At 41.9% G+C, this 13050-nt stretch overlaps 1 protein-coding gene across 3 annotated transcripts in view; it reads right to left on the reverse strand.

Moving 5' to 3' along the window:
* Nucleotides 1-267: 267 nt before the first annotated feature.
* LOC143519754 (beta-1,4-galactosyltransferase 1-like) overlaps nt 268-13050 on the reverse strand; it is a 70812-nt gene continuing 58029 nt past the window's right edge. Inside the window, exons 1-7 of one of the 3 annotated variants that reach the window (XM_077013513.1) lie at nt 11913-12576; nt 11307-11522; nt 5595-5827; nt 2402-2589; nt 2126-2248; nt 582-686; nt 268-469 (exon numbers count right to left, since the gene is read on the reverse strand). In XM_077013513.1, coding sequence (XP_076869628.1) covers nt 340-469; nt 582-686; nt 2126-2248; nt 2402-2589; nt 5595-5827; nt 11307-11522; nt 11913 — 996 coding nt within the window. In that variant the 5' untranslated portion in view covers nt 11914-12576 and the 3' untranslated portion in view covers nt 268-339. Of the gene's footprint in view, nt 470-581; nt 687-2125; nt 2249-2401; nt 2590-5594; nt 5828-11306; nt 12577-13050 lie in introns of those variants that run through there. The other 2 variants (XM_077013508.1, XM_077013505.1) reach the window with 2 other exon arrangements.

Below are 13050 nucleotides of genomic sequence, written 5' to 3' on the forward strand. Positions count from 1 at the left end.
TCACTGAGGAGGTGATGACAGCTGGGTCACCTCCTATGTGTCCAGTTGGGCCAGAATGGGGAATTCAGGACATCAGTGTTCACAGTTCTAGTCCAGGTTCCCAGTGTGCATCACAGTGTTGTGAGCTGGAGCTCCTATAGGCTGTTCAGGAGCTCAGAGAGAGAGAGAGAGAGAGAGCGTGTGTGTGTGTGTGTGTGTGTGTGTGTGTGTGTGTGTGTGTGTGTGTGTGTGTGTGTGTGTGCGCATTTGAGTGAGCATATTTCTGGGTGTGTTTTTCTATGTGTGTGTGTGTGTGTGTGTGTGTGTGTGTGTGTGTGTATGTGTAAGTGTGTGTGAGGTTCAGGGTTTGCCAATGTCCACAGTGATTTTGGTGAAGAGTTTGTCCTTCTCAACTTTCACCACACTGTATGTCAAAGAGTTGATACCATCAGTGTCCATAGTTTCTCTTGTGTGGACGATTCTGTCAAACCTGCGTAGCACATAAACCCCATGAGAGAGAAGCCTTAACACATCTGTGTACAAGTGTGTGTGTGTGTGTGTGTGATACGTTTGTCTTGGGACTGTTTCTCTACTCATTTTACCTCTGAGGGTTTGGTTCATTCTTCTCATCTCTGTTATGACGAATCATCTTGCATTTTCCAGTCATGACATCAGGACGTGATATGAACATTTCTCTGAACTTTAACCTTGGATCAAAGAACAAAGGGACTAAAATACACAAATAACAATAGGTTTTATATATATTTATTACAAAGAAATAGGAATGTTCCCAGAAGAACAAGATATTTCAGACAATGCTCCTTAGTCACGCTTGCACATCCCTACCATCTGTTTCGTTGGTTATGTTTATTTCGTTTTTATTTGTCCATGTCCTTCTCAACAACCCTTTGTTTGATCTGTCATGTCGCTGTCATAGTTTTGTCAGATACCCTCAGTGACTGGTGAAATTGTCAGTCTGCGTTTGCTTTGCTTTACCCTCTGTGTTTGTGGTTTTCTGTTCACCATGTCATCTGGCACCCTTTGTTTTGGTAAACTGACCCTGGACTGTATTAATGACTATGAAGCTGAATTTGTGCTTAATAAATCTCTCACGTCTCATGAAATGTTTAATAGACCAATCGACACTCACATTAACTGAGATAAACAAAGCAGCAGAGGATACGAACATGAAAAGTAATGAGAGAAACAACGACCAACGAGAGCACAAACCAAAGGGTACGAAGAGTAACGAGAGAAACAACGACCACCAAGAACACAAACCAAAGGGTATGAAGAGTAATGAGAGAAACAACGACCAACGAGAACACAAACCAATGGGTACGAATACACACACAAGAATCAGAACACACAAGACACAGGTGAGTAGGATGACTAGTAATGAGAGGATCTAACTAAGGGCGTGGACACTGAATGTATACACAGATGCACATGGGAAGACCAGGGATGAGTTTCCCAAAACGTACTTAGCGCTAAGAACGTTTTGGGAAACTCACCCCAATGTAGTAAAGGAAGGAACACAGTGTTCAAATGCACCAAGATCACACGCTTCAAACCAATCTACTCTGTATAGGGTTGAAGTCACATTCTTTTCTGCCATGTTCCTCATTCCTTCTTGAGAGACAGCACTGAGTGGTGAGGTCATGTCTTGGTCAGTACAATTATCAAATCTACAATAAGCATTATTCATTTCCTGAGCAAATCTTACAAGGTCAGAGTATTTCATTTGGGCTGCTTTGGTGACCCATGGTTTATTATTTGTGTTTACTTTAATCTGTCTGATTAGGATGATACAATCCACACAGCATTTGATGAGCCATCACAGTCCATACACCAGACTGATCTTGAAGGACGTGAGTTTGTCCAAAAGCCGTGGTGCATTGTCAAATCTATCTGTAGTGTGATCTATGGTGCTCACACTATTCAGCCCGTGTTCCAGGGCTACTTCCTGCAAACGTTTCACCCTGACTGGGTAGTTGAAAGGCATTGTGACTATGTAAAAACCTGGACTGGGACTGAGTCAATGAAAGGACTGTGTTGATTTTCTCACCAGCTAGAGATGAGCAACAAGGTTTTAGTATTTGTGTATCTGTGGCTGGTCTCAGGTCAGTGGAATATGTGTTCTCACCGGTTGAAGACGTCGTCGTCTTCTCCACCCCAGCCCCAGTAGTTGTTGGGGAAGCCGTTGATCTTCAGGTACTGATCTTTACTCAATGCTGTAACACCACCAAAAATCTGAGCATACGGTAATCTGCAACCACACAAACCACCATACTGCTGTAATGAACCGTCCAGAATGTCTCGTTCCGGAGATGTAGATGATGACACGTACCCAGACCCATCATTAAATAAACACTAAATTTGTGGGTGGGTGTATATATGTATGTATGTTCATGCATATTACTTGAAGCCAAACTTGTCCACAGCAACGGACAGGTGTCGTGGTTGCTCGTAGCAACGGTACGTGTTGCGGTCGTCCATGGGGATGATGTCAACGTCGCTGAAGACGAAGCAGTCATAGTCATACTCCTTCAGAGCTTCAGCGTAGCCGACATTCATCAACTTTGCCCTGTTAAACGTTCCCTCACCGTCCTAAAGACACACACACACACACACACACACACAATAATAATATTCCTAGATTTAGCTGATTCTACTAATTGGTGTACTTGTTATTATGAAGCCATGTAGTTGCAGAGGTGTCAATTCCAGGTTCAGAAAGTAAAAGTACTCACCAGGATTTTGCTCAAGCTTGCTAGATTTTCTAATTAGTGCAATCCAGGTAAAATTAGGGTAATCAATACAATCCAGGAAGCCTGAGCAAAATCCTGGTGAGGACTTTTACTTTCTGAACCTGGAATTGACACCTCTGTGTAGTTGTAACAGAACAGTGGTTGTAACAGGCCATGCCTGTGGAAGCAGGTTAAGCCTGGTTCACACTACACGATTTTAGGCTGGTTTTTCAGTCGCCGACTGATCGCCGACAAAAACTGTGGTTGGAGGCAAATCGGCGATCACTCGTCGCTCGCTCAGTCATGTAGTGTGAACTGCTCAAAGACGCTCGCCGAGCGCAGATGACCGGCCGATATCTAGCATGTTTAATATCTAGCCCAGTCGGCGACTGAGAGTCGGCAGCAGCGTCTAGCTACAGCCAATGGGAACGTGGAGAGAGAACCGCGACACCGCTGAAGATATCTCTGAAGAATGTAAAAAACTTTCAAGAATACTTTCAAAACAGTAACCCAGCAAACACACAAAATCCTCACCTTTCTTACAACTTTACTACAACACTGTGTTTAAGTTATTGTGACAGCACTGGAGAAATAGTGCGATTGATTATATTTATGTTCACTTGGGACTATGGAGTGTTTAAACGGTAAAAAAAATAATAATAACGAAAATGTGGAGTACATGTACATTGTTTTTTTCTTCTATGTGGTGTTGCTGGTTCTCGCGAGAGTTTCGTTTTCGTGTTCTCGTGTTTTTGGACGGCAGCCAGATGAGTCGGCGATTCCCCAGTCGTGTAATTCGTGAGCCCGCGTCGCCGATCAGTCATGTAGTGTGAAAGCCACAACAACTGAAAGACTCGCGATTACAGCACAACCAGTCGTGTAGTGCGGACCGCACAAAAACCTGACGACTGAAAAGTCGTGTAGTGTGAACCAGGCTTTAGACAAAATGGATCTTGGAATCCTCACATGAGCAGAAGGAGTTCTGGAATATTGGTGCTGATTGTAGAGTTAGTGCTTGTGTCATAAAGGGCACGCATCATAAACGATACGTGTAATAAAGAACACGTGTTACAAAGGACACGTTGGAGCCATGCTCAGCTTTCATGATTGCCAAAATTAACATGGTGTGTATATAGCACTCTTCAGCTTACAGCAATACTAGGAATGACGTACATTAGAGGCAGTATTCAATTTACTGTCTATGGTGTGCAGATGGGAGAAAGTTGTTTATGGAGCACAGAAAAGAGTTTACATGCAGCATAAATTGTGTGTGTAAAAGTGTGTACAGGTATAGACACAAACCATCCAGACTCTCCCAAGTGTCAGCTCTCCTCAGCTTTGGTAACACTAGGGGGACTGTTCTCTCTCATAACCTCTCTCATCTCAGTGTGTTTACTGTATCACAGTAATTAGTGAATTGTGTACAGTAGTTAATGATGTGGATAATGTGTGTGAAGATCAAGCTGTAAATATGAAGGCTGAAGTGCCCCAGAAGGACACAGCTGTGATTCACCCAGTGTAGGGAACAAGACAACACAACCATGTCACCATCACTACGGCAACTGGGAGGCTAATTGAGTAAACTGGTAAAACTAGTGAAGTGCATTACATTGTGTCACCTACTGATGTACACAAAAACAACTAGAATCACAAAACAAGCCTAAGATTCCAGCGAGAGATGTTCATCAAACACAAGCGCACACAGAGCTGTGTGTGGAGCAGCTGTGTGTAGAACAGCTGTGTGTGGAGCAGGTGTGTGTGGAGCAGGTGTGTGTGGAACAGGTGTGTGTGGAGCAGGTGTGTGTAGAACAGTGTGTGTGGAGCAGGTGTGTGTGGAACAGTGGTGTGTGGAGCAGCTGTGCTAGTGTCTTTTAAGGATATCTGAGCCCATCTGAGCACTCCCACATGCTTTTTGGTTGTTTAATAAACTATTATTTGGTTGTATAAAACTGTGGTAATAATTCAAAAGACTGTGTGAACAGGAATGTCCTAAGCACACACACTACACAGTGACACCCAGATGGAAGACATCACAGGAGCTGCTAGTATGAGTGGGAGTAGTGTTTCTGTTAACACAGGATATTTCTGAGTAACCTGTGTGTAAATAACTCTGGTTTGTGTGTGTGTGTGTGTGTGTGTGTGTGTGTGTGTGTGTGTGTGTGTGTGTGTGTGTGGACCTGTCAGACTACTTTCAGTGAGCCATCTGTGTGTAAATAACCATGGTTTACACAAAGAAGTTATACACAGTTACTAAAGGAGTCTAAGCATTGAAAGAGGGATTTAGACATTTCCATCATAATGTGTTTGTTGGTTTTTGACTGCTGTCGTTTATTGTTGTTGTGAATGGAGCGTGCTCACACACACGAGGGCTGTGTGCGTCTGTGTCTGTGTATGTGTCTGTGTGTGTGTGAGTGCATATGTGTGTGTGTGTGTGTGTGTGTGTGTGTGTGTGTGTGAGTGCATATGTGTGTGTGAGAGTGTGTGTATGTATATGTGTGTGTGTGTGTGTGTGTGTATAAGTGTGTGTGTGTGTGTGTATGTATATGTGTGTGTGAGAGAGTGTGTGTGTGTGTATAAGTGTGTGTGTATGTATATGTGTGTGTATATGTGTGTGTGTGTATGTGTGTGTGTGTGTGTATATGTGTGTGTGTGTGTGTATGTGTATAAGTGTGTGTGCGTGTGTGTGTGTGTGTATAAGTGTGTGTGTGTGTGTGTGTGTGTGTGTATATAAGTGTGTGTGTGTGTGTGTGTATGTGTATAAGTGTGTGTGTGTGTGTGAGTGTGTGTGTGTGTATGTGTATAAGTGTGTGTGTGTGTGTGTGTTTGTGTGTATGTGTATAAGTGTGTGTGTGCGCTGAATGGTACCTGCTCAATGACATAGATTCCATAGTCGAGCTGCTGTCTCTGCAGAATGGGGTGAAGGTAGTTCAGCCAGTATTTGAGGTGCTGCTCTCTGTGTCTGAAAGGAATGATGAGCGCCACCTTCTGGACAGACAGGCACTCGCTGGGTTTGTAGTGTCCACCGTCCATCAGCAGGGGCTCCTGCCTGATCAGGTCCAGATCCACTGGATCTGAGAACTCTACACGTAAGGGACCCACTGTTGGGGGAGGAGAGTAATCAAGTCAAATGTTATTCGTCATACACACAATCATGACAATCATGATTATATAGAGATTATGTAAAATGCAGATGTGTGCAAATGAGCAGGTGGTAGTTGAATGGAAGAGGATTAATAAATATTGTAAATATCACTAAATACTGTGACATATACCATTTCAAACTCCTCCCAAAAATTCATAAGAATAAAATTCTTGGACCTCTCATCGTACGTGATCTACTTTCCAACCGTTAACTACATATGTTGAAGACTCTTCACACTATCTCCAAATCCTTGAACACCTGAAAGGATAAACGCTACCTCCCAACTCTTTGATTTCTTCAGTGAATATTAGAAGTCAGTACACATCCCTAATGGAGATGGTTTGAGAAATTTAAAACATTCTCTTCATGCAAGACCTGAGAAGAACCCTATCATAAGTCTGTCTAAAACTTCAATCTGGACTGCTTCACCTTTGACCCCATGTACTACTCATATAAAAGAGTGGGTACTAAAATGGGACCATGCCCACCTCTCTGATTGGGTTTGTTGAGAAAACATTTTTGAGCAATACACTGAACATGTAGTCTCGCAAGATAAATTGATGACAATTTTCAAGCTCCCCCAGCTCTTGAATAAACATGGAGCTGTCATGGTCTGCCAAGACTCTAAAGACATGCTAAAGACTCTCTCGGCTTCGTCTGGGTTTGTGTTTGCGTATACATATATGTTCATCTGTGTCTGTGTGTCCCTCGTCTTTTTAGTATTATAGATCACACATGGGTTGTTAACATCAGAGTTTTTAGGTGAGTGTCTGTGTAGTGTTCTTTTGTGTTATATGCCACACATGCAGGTTATTAAAGTCAGTGTATTTAGGTGTGTATCTGTCTTGTTCTTTAGAATTATAAGTCACACGGGCAGGTTGTTAACGGCAGTGTATTTAGTGTCTGTGTCATCTTTTTTTGTTTGTCATTGTTCCTGGGCAGTCCTTGTGTTGAGGGTGTTAGTCTTTTGTTTAAATTAACAAAAGACAACACCCTCTCAACCAGTCATGCAGCCTTCTATGCCCGTTACAGGAATACAGCACATAGTGGGTGAGGAGAAACTTTTTGGAGGTTTCAATGAATTTTACAAAAACTTTTAAAAAATATCTCCATCCATTATATGCACTCTCATTCCTATTTACAATACCATTCTTCTTATTATGAGGCCTACAAATACTCAGAATTAAGAGCATGTGTAGAGACAATCAAGAATTCCTCTAGAAAAGTGTGGAGATGCATGAATATTTTCAAAACTGCTTTTCCCAAGGATGTCAGAGATGATGTCAGAGATGAAGTCAGCGATGATGTCAGAGATGATACCTTTACCGTGAACACACTGACCTGTAAACAACTTCTGTTAAGACAACAGGAATCCTTACAAATAAAACAATGGCCAAAACTCCACTTAAACACTCTGAATCCTCCAGGATGAGAACACATCCCTTTTTAAGGATCCTACACTAATCTCTATTAGACGAGACAAACACAGGAACTTTGCTTGCACAGCTGATGAACAGGAATTGCTTACTGTCTTTTTCCTCAGGTGATGTGTATATTCAGGTATAATAATGACTTGGCATAATTGTTAGGTATCATATGACTTTCGTCTAGTGGTTTTTCCAGCTTAGAGTACCTTGTGTCCAGGACTATCCTTGGAGATTCCAAGCAACTACGTAGTACTTTTGTAAGTCGCTCTGGATAAGAGCGTCTGCTAAATGCCATAAATGTAAATGTAAATGATGAAGGATCTCTGTCTGGAACATCATGCTTCTCTAGAAGTACTTTGTATACCGCTACAGGACTGTTAGAATGACACTACACACGAGTGGAGAATACAGGACTATTAGAATGATACTACACAAACAACCCGTGTGTGAGAGGGAATGTACACAGGATGTGGGTAATATGGATGTTTTGAAACCCAACAATCTGGACCTGATCAGGCAGGAGCACCTCGTGATGGACGGTGGCAAATTTACAATCAGGTTTGTTTAACCGGTCTAGGCTGAAAGAGTCAACATCAATGGTACCAGGAAACATGACGAGCATAAAGATAAAAATTAAACCAGCATATAAATGACCAGGCAAACAGCTCGGAGCGCAGGATAAACACGAATCAACAAACACAACATGAAAGAAGCTCGATGTAGTCTAGAACACACACGGGAGAACAAACTCACAAACCCTCACATGAACTCACGGATTGAGCCATATGCCTGCTCATCTTAGCTTCAATGAACTGGTCCTTTCTGTGGGTCCTTCTAGAATAGGACTGTTATACCTCATACCATTCAGGGGGGTTTCACCTGTTAGCAGCTGCTTCTAGGCACTTGTGCAGGTAACTTCTTCAGTCAGTAGATGTGGATCATGTCCGGGCCTGGACCTCTCCAGCTCTTCATACTCGAGACCCGTTCTTGGACATCAGCTATTGTGATGATTCAGGGAGGTTGCTGTGGTCTGTTCTCAGGTTCAGTAACCACTGTGCGTTTGTGTAAATTGAGGCTACATTTTGGATGGCTCATGGGAGAACAATCTGTTTTAACTGAGAACTCAATGAGACTGTGGAAATCAACCCTTGAGCCCAACTTCAAGCCCACACTTGGTGCCCTGCCATGGATTTAGTATGATCTGCATGACAATCTGTGGTCAAATGCAGTGGGCAGGATGGATGGACCAACATTCAAACCATCCAGACTCAGACCATCCAGACTCAGACTCAGACCATCCAGACTCAGACCATCCAGACTCAGACTCAGACCATCCAGACTCAGACTCAGACCATCCAGACTCAGACTCAGATCCATGTCCACAGGAGTGTAGCAGGTGGAGGTGTGAAGACTATGTCCCCACCTCCTTCAGTCTGAATCCAGTCCCTGCTGTCTGCTTCACTGTGTGTTTATTCTGTGGTAAACCACAAAGTTGTCTTTTGTACCTCAAGCTACTGCTATATGTCAGTTTCCCTCTGAGATTAATAAAGTGATCTATCTATCTATCTATCTATCTATCTATCTATCTATCTATCTATCTATCTATCTGTCTATCTATCTTCAAGTGTGGTAACATCTCAACACATGTTAGTTGTGTTGGTTAGGGTTGGGTTCCCTTTGATAACAGGTCTGATACTACATGGGCATGACACCCTGCTGGAGAGCAGCAAATCTAAGAGTGTATTACCCCATTCCTCTAGGCAGGAAGAGTACATTAGGTTTAATGTGTGGTCTCTTACCAAGCCAGGTGGAATTTCTGGAATCACAACCCAAGGGTAAAATTTGCTTTGGTAACATTGGCAGTATGTTTTCTTTAATCACACCTGTCCTACCAAACCAGGAGATGCAGGCAGACCTGGAATGAAGTCGAGCCTGCAGAGGCTAGTCAGATCAGAGTACAGTTGATGACGACGAGTGACATTGAGATGAGTGACATTTATTATAAGAAAATTTGCAAACAGGTTTATTTAACCGAAACATGTACAAGCTCGTCGGTTAGTGTATTTAGACCCACTGTTTTCTGTTCTGACCTGCTGCTTATTGTGTTGCTGCCTCCGTTTGCGGTGCCTTTTTTTGTATTACGTCAGTGGTTCTCAAACTTTTTAGACAAAGTACCACCAACTGTCAAACGAAAAACCTCCACGTACCACCTACTACCCCAAAAAAAAGAAAAAGCTGTTTGGCAAGTTTAAGTTGATCACGATGGTTGGTGCCAGAGCGAACTAGTAACTCATTGAATCATAGATGTGGATCAGAGGTAAATAAACTAGATTTTTTTTGTCGACGTGAGAAATCGGATGTGTGGCGTGTGAAGACGGTCAAATGCGTGTGTCTCACGCATTTGGCAACCCTGCTCATTACACACATATGTTATAATGTAGTTCTACTGTAGTTCGTGTTGGTAGTGGTTGGTTTACAGCACAAAAAGTCTTCGTGCGACATACCCTCATACTCATATCGCACGTAAACGAGCAAGTTGGCTAAATATGCGACATCTATGGATTCATCTAACTGCAGTGAGAAGCATTTACTCATTTTAATTCTCTCGGTCAATGTTTGTCTGACGTTGTCCACCATTTCATCAATTCTGCGAGTGACCGTGTCGTTTGAAAGATGCACCAGGTCGAACTGTTTAGCGACATTTTCTCCGCACATAATACGAGTAATCCCTTTTAGTTTCTGAATTTCAGGACTTGTCATAATTCTGTTTTAATAAAAAAAATGTGTTGTGTAAAAAAAAAAAAAAAGCATCTTTTATTTTCCGAGTTCATCTGGCGTACCACCGCGGGGTGCTCTGCGTACCACCAGTGGTACGCGTACCACAGTTTGAGAACCACTGTATTACGTATTCCACGTCTGTTTCTGGATCTGTTCGTGTTTCTGCTGTGACCCTGAACCGTCATAATTATGAGACTGGATTTGCCCAAAATAAATATCTCACTCCTGTGTGTTGCTCCGTTGCATTATTTTATCGTATCAGAAATAAATGTTCGCGGTAAGCAACAAAATGCATATCTGAAAATCATAATAGTCGATAATGTAAACTCTACTCGGACTGGGTTATTTCGTCACGCATCCGAACTACATTTAAACGACTAGAATACATAATTAGCGAGTTTCTAGTGTTGTATTTTCAACAAGCCAGGACGTTCGCATTAACACTTGTGAATATTGTATTGTCCATTAGTGAAGAGTGGCCCAGGTCACACCAGACGACCACCGCGACGAGAGTCGCAGCCCCAGCTGCGCTGCTGCAGCGGCACAGCGCATGCGCCTCGCGGTCATCCGCGTGTACAGGGACACAGTCAACTTGTTCACAACGGAAACTGGGATGGTACAATATTCTCGTGGGAACAGTAATAATCTGCGATGTTTTAAATCCAAAAAAGCTTCTGTTCGCAGGCTTTTGCCATAGTTTTCCTTCGATAAATTCAAATACTGATTAATAATTCATTAATAATAATGAACTCAGCTTTGATTATCGGCCTAGGCTGCACAATATAGCAAAAATACATTTACTTTTTCTGTGGATAAGCTGCAGGTTTTGTTTGAGACGCAGGAAACGGCACAATTGGATCGCAAGTGAATTTGTTCTTGCGGTGTATGTGTCATATATATATATATATATATATATATATATATATATATATATATATATATATATATATATATATATATATATACATACTTCTGTGGACTTTGTTGGGATTACTATCCATTGTTTTACCATTAAAAAAACTACAAGAACTTTGATTTGGCTTACCAATATATATATATATATATTTATGGAGTTCAGTTTCTTTATATATATATATATATATATATATATATATATATATATATATATATATATATATATATATATATATATATTTGAATGAGACTTGATAAAGCACAGCGCATCCATCGCCAGGTTTAAAGCTTTGGCAACAGACATCAGGTACGTACCTAAATGTGGGGACGTCTCGGGACATTTCTCCAGTATCCGAGTCACCTCAGTGACGTTTGCGGAGACCACAGCGACGTCCTCTGCTCCCGGCGGCGTGGTGAACGCTGCCCGCTGTGATGCCGTGGACACCTGCTCGCTCCACGCGTACTCGCTGGCTCCGGAGTGTCTCAGGTAGTAAAACACCATTACAGAGATGTGGAGAGCGCCCATGGCCACTACGAGATTGCAAATTATAACGAGGAGACGAAAATTATGCGATTCCCCCATTGCTTTACTATACCAGAACACGTAATCTGTACTATTAGAACGGGATTCGTTTTCTGGACATAAAGTTGTTGTAATAAGTCTAAGAGAATGAGAAGTCTCTCCGTAAATGAAATGGGAGTGGCAACTCAAAGAAATCTTTGACAGGTTACAAGTGCATAACTGGATAGATGCTGAAGTTGATGGAAAATGTAGATGTTGAAAGAAAATGTTAGATAAAAAATGTAAATCAAAATGGACAGAAGTTAGCCCGTGTCTTCCTTCTAATCCAACAGGCAAATCTTCAAATTCCCAAATCATGTCCCTTGTAAAAGTTAACATGAGATTTCATGGATACTTGCTTCATGCAGGTGCTCCATTTAACAGGTGTCTGGGGAGGACAGGTGTGTTCGTCTGACACTAACTGTGAGTGTCATCGTTGCCGTGTGTTTGCATTGAAGGAAGTGCTCTATATTTATATCAGCTTAACGAATCTCCAGCATCTCATTTTCTCAATAACTCGATAACCAATAGTAATAATGAGCAGCTCTTACAGCACAGAGACGTTCAACAATAGAGCAGCTCTTACAGCACAGAGATGTTCGACAATAGAGCAGCTCTTACAGCACAGAGACGTTCAACAATAGATCATCTCTTACAACACAGACAGCAACAGAGCAGTTCTAGAGCAGTGATAGAGATCTTAAATACAGATATAACAGCTTCATAGACTGTACAGAGGCAGTGATAGCTGTTACAAAACATATATGCAACATTTATCAGTTGTGATTTTCAACTGTGATTAACCCCACAACCTTCCGGTCACAAGGTCAGTTACCTAACCATCAGACCATGACCTTCCAGTCACAAGGTCAGTTACCTAACCATCAGACCATGACCGCCCTGCTGTACAGATGCAGTTATACAGCAGCTCTTACAAAAACCTGGCATTTGTGGATCATAAATAGGAAACTACATGATTGTAGACAACTGCGAGGTTAAACCTAAGTGATTAGATGTGTTCTTCAGCACTGCATGCACGCGCACACACACACACACACACACACACACACACACACACACACACACACACACACAAACACAGCAGAGAGAGAGACAGAGAGAGATGCATACAATCACTTGTCCCACACCTATCAGAAAAATACCTTTGTGATCCATTCTGTCATTCTGTGGTTTGATATTTACAGAATTGAGCTGCATTATTAGCATTCTTAATCTTCATCGTTGAAGACCTATATTTTTTATAGCTATGTTTATTTAATGTTAAAGCGCATACCTGATCTGTTGATTTGATGAATTGTACAATACCATCTCATTTGGGTATTTTTAGATGGAGAACAGAAGAGTGTAGAGGTGTTTTGACATGAATGCAGATGAAAACATGGTATTAGCTAGATTATTTTAAAGATTTGAGCCGCATAGTTCTCTTTGTGTCACCACGGTACATTGTATGGTGAATATTAATGTTCACATTGAGAA

The sequence above is a fragment of the Brachyhypopomus gauderio genome, chromosome 1 (assembly GCF_052324685.1).
Source record: "Brachyhypopomus gauderio isolate BG-103 chromosome 1, BGAUD_0.2, whole genome shotgun sequence".
Classification (NCBI taxonomy): Eukaryota; Metazoa; Chordata; class Actinopteri; order Gymnotiformes; family Hypopomidae; genus Brachyhypopomus; species Brachyhypopomus gauderio.